We start from the raw sequence: 4,359 nt of genomic DNA on the forward strand, positions 1-4,359 counted from the left end.
TATTCCAGCAGCAAACTTTAATTGACGTGTTATTTTTTAACGCGAGTTTCGCCAAAGGGAGGAAACTCACTTTAGTTTTTAAAAAATATAATACTATTAAGAATGATTATAATTGGCGCAGTCGGTAGGATTACCATGATCGTTTGGTAGTCCGTGAAACGAAATCCTACGTAAAGGATAAGTCCTCCGGAAAGGGACAATAAACTTAGTGATTAAAGAAACATTTTAGTGAATAGTAAAAAAGAAACAAGTTAACAAAATTACGTTAAACAAGAAAACTAGGAAAAGTTAAAAGTGGACATCACATCCTAATAAGAGAGAAATAAATTTTTAAGATTAACAAATTGTTACAAATTTAAAAAAGCAAATAATTACAATATAAGAAATAATTACGAAACTTAAAAAGTGAAAGTGGTAAAACATTAGAGGAAAACTAAAAAACATTAAAAGACTTACAAATAGCCAAAAAATAGCAACGAAGTGAAATTTGGAACATTAATAAGATTATAAAAAAATTGAAACAAAATGAATAACGCAAATCAACCAGCCCTTAACCCAGCGCAAAACAACATACAATTACGTACTCTAGACATCAATCCCCTTACATATATTGAAAAATTAAGGGAATTTGATGGGAAGAAGGCAGACCTCACAACATTCATAACAAATGTAGATGACATAATTCCTACATTAATGTTATACAACGAACAAGCTCAAAGAATGTGTATGAACATCGTAAAATCAAAACTAACTGGAAACGCCAGAAGAGCAATGGAGGTTCATCCCCATTTGACCCTTTGGACTGACATAAAAGCGATGCTAAATACCAACTTTGGTGGCTTTGCCACTGTGGACCAATTATATCAGGAACTGAGAGCAGCGCAGTATAAAGGAGATACTATGGATTTCTACAACCACATCCAACACAAACTAGCAATTCTTAACCAAAAATGTGGTCAGGAGAATCGATTGGATGAAGTCGATAGGAATATCCAAACTGGTCTGAAGACTTTTATAACACGTCTTCCAATCCATATGAGGACTGTATTATGCGCATTAAAACCACAAAGTATGGAGGAAGCTTTGCATGAATTGAGCTCTGCGGGATTCCTGAACAACGAAAAGAAGAAGGACAAACCACAACCAAGTCCCCAACAACAACATTGGCAACCAAAAATAATGCAGCCACATTACCAACAACAGCAACATTGGCAACCAACGATAATGCAGCCACATTACCAACAACAACAACAACATTGGCAACCAAAAATAATGCAGCCACATTACCAACAACAGCAACATTGGCAACCAAGGATAATGCAGCCACATTACCAACAACAACAACATTGGCAGCCGAGAATTGTACAACCAAATTTCCAGCAACATGGATCGCAACAACCTTACTACAAGCCTCAGCAACCACAAATCAGACAACAGCCTCCAACATCATATCAACAAAAGCATGAATCAATGGATGTTGATGCATCTCAACAATCAAAAAGGCAGACACACCACCAGGAGCAGAAATCATGTAAGAATTTAGAAGGTATTAACAATAAAATAGAGATAAGCGAAATGTATCAAGATGATTTGTATCAAGACAGTGTATATCAGGATAATAAAGAAGATCAATACAGTTCTGAATATGAGTATGGTACTAATGAAAATTTTGAAGCCAAAGCGGAAAATTTTCGGTTAGTTCCTTACAAGGAGCCACCGGACTTCCCTATATCATACTCAAAGGAAGATCAAGGAAAACAAGATTATTAATTGACACGGGTTCCACAGAAAATCTAATATGTAAAGATCATTGTCCTCCACAGTATATAAAAAATTCTCACACTCCAATATACATTAAAACTGCAGCAGGTGTCATTACGGTTGACCGCAATGCCCATTTTCCAAAAAATTCTATTAAGATTCCCCTTAATTCAGGTACAACATTTAGGGTGTATACCTTTCACAAATTCTTCGATGGAATATTAGGCAACCAAACATTACAAGAAAATTGTTCTGTAATTGATTATAGGAAAAAAGAAGTAAGTATTAACGGTCAAAAGTTCAGGATATATTTTGAAGGAGATTCTGAAGATGACGAATTTTCACTACAAACATTGCCAGAACTCCATCATATTAACATACTAGGAATTACTGAGCAGCTAAGAAAAGACCACCTTCACCTACTTCTACAATACACAGTGCTGACGAAGATGGCCATAATTTCTTTAAGATATCAGAGAAACCTCTTCAGCACTACAAGAACCAAATAAAAATTGACAATTCCAAGGACAATAAGACGACACATGAACGGATATTTGATAGGAATAGGAAAATATACGCTTATGAAACATTCGACGACGAATTAATATCACGAATATTGAATGAAGCCATGGAAAATAATCTTTCAGCATTGTATTGTGAGGATACGGAAATTTTATTGAAATTACAGGAAAAATATAAAACCACAAAAGATAATCCTTTAAATACAAAACAATTTGAAATCATATTAACAACTAAATTTCTGCAAGATGTTAGATACGAAGAACTCCTAGAAATCATAAATAGACACCACCGATTTGAAAACAATCATCCAGGAATAGATAAAACATATATTGAATTAAATAGGAAATACTATTATCCGAATATGAAAAAGGAAATTGTTAAAATTATAAATAACTGCGTTATATGTAATTTCAAAATAGAAAGAAACCCCGTCAAATTACCATTCGAGAAAACGGAAACACCACATGGACCTTATGTTCATTACCACTTGGATATTTGGTATCTTAATAACCAAATATTTTATTTGACCATGATTGACAAATTTACAAAATATGCAGCAATGGAAGAATTATCTGACAAAACACCATTACAGGCTATAAAAGCTGTAAATAAATTGTTCCTCATCATGAAGAAACCCCAAAAGATTACTATGGATAATGACCCGACGTTTTCTAATCCAGTATTTACGGGACACCTTGAAGATAATGATATTCAGTATCACTTTACAACACCTCATAGACATACTGGTAATTCGGACATTGAACGTTTTCATAGCAGTTTAAATGAGAATATTAGAATATTAAAAATTAGGGAGGAAAATAATGATGTAGCATACAACTATGATTTACCTTTGCAGGCATTACAGGCATACAACAATAGTTTACATCTTTCTACGAAACAGAAACCCATTGACCTTCATTTTTATAACTCAGATATTCATATGGAAAAAGTTTATAATGAAATTGAAACAGCAAAGGAAAAGATGTTAAAATACAGAAATAAAGAAAGAAAGGATGAAGATATTAATCCTAAATTTGGAAGAACAGCAATCCCTCATAAGACCGAGACTAAAATAAAACAGTTGACTACACGGAAAATTAATGACAAAAAATATAAATTAGATAACCGAAATACAATACTTCATAAAGACCAGTTCATTAAAAGGAAATGTCTTTCCAGGTCTCTGGAAGTCCTTGCTGGCGATTTTCTTGATGATATCCCCAGTGGTAGCGCAGAAGCTCGAGGTAGTCGATTTGAATAAAGGCAACGGATATGCAATGATACAACTTAATGACAAAATGTTAATAGATGACTATATTAAAATTCTTCACATATTTAACACCACAAAATATATGGATTTTTTGAATGAATTGGGAGAGGAAGTTTCGCATATTAATGATTCATTTTTATCGCATGAAATCGAGCACATACATTTACGACTTAAAAGTATTATTCCCCATCAAGCTAGAAATAGAAGAGGTTTAATTAATCTTTTTGGTACAGGATTAAAATATCTATATGGTACAATGGATAATAATGATAGAGAAGAGATTGAAAGACAACTGCAAAATTTGGAGAAGAATGAACATAATATAATAACGCAAACTAATAATCAAATACACATAAATACACAATTTGACAATCAATTAGCTAACTTAACAAAATTATATAATGACCAAACAAAACTGTTGATTAAGAGCATGTCAAACGTTAAATCAATTAAAGATAACACAGCAAAAGCTGATAAAGTTTACCGTCTTAAATACCAAATTGATCATATGGGCAAATCATTAGATAAAGTAAGAGACCTAATCTTGGCTTCCAAATTAAATATTCTCACTCGAGATATCCTGAGTGATGAAGAAATTAGAATATATAATATAACCATAGATAAAATGAAAGAAATTAAGATGAATTTAGCCCTTTACAAAAATAATATAGTATTTGTCTTAAAAGTACCCCAATATAATCCTAAAATATTCCAAGAAGTATATATTCAACCAATACCTAATAAAGAAAAAATGCAAATTAATATTGCAGAAAAATTGTATATCACAAAAGATAATAAAATTTATT

The 4,359-nt window shown here is 32.3% G+C and overlaps 1 protein-coding gene across 1 annotated transcript; it reads left to right on the forward strand.

The window, feature by feature from the left end:
* Positions 1 to 525: 525 nt before the first annotated feature.
* LOC131801339 (putative mediator of RNA polymerase II transcription subunit 26) lies at positions 526 to 4,082 on the forward strand (the record flags this gene model as incomplete). Its single annotated transcript, XM_059119889.1, has 2 exons — positions 526 to 1,531; positions 3,463 to 4,082. Coding segments are annotated over exons 1-2 (1,626 nt in total), but the record flags the coding sequence as incomplete, so codon positions are not given.
* Positions 4,083 to 4,359: the final 277 nt, after the last annotated feature.

This window comes from Musca domestica, unplaced genomic scaffold, assembly GCF_030504385.1.
Source record: "Musca domestica strain aabys unplaced genomic scaffold, Musca_domestica.polishedcontigs.V.1.1 156, whole genome shotgun sequence".
NCBI lineage: Eukaryota > Metazoa > Arthropoda > Insecta > Diptera > Muscidae > Musca > Musca domestica.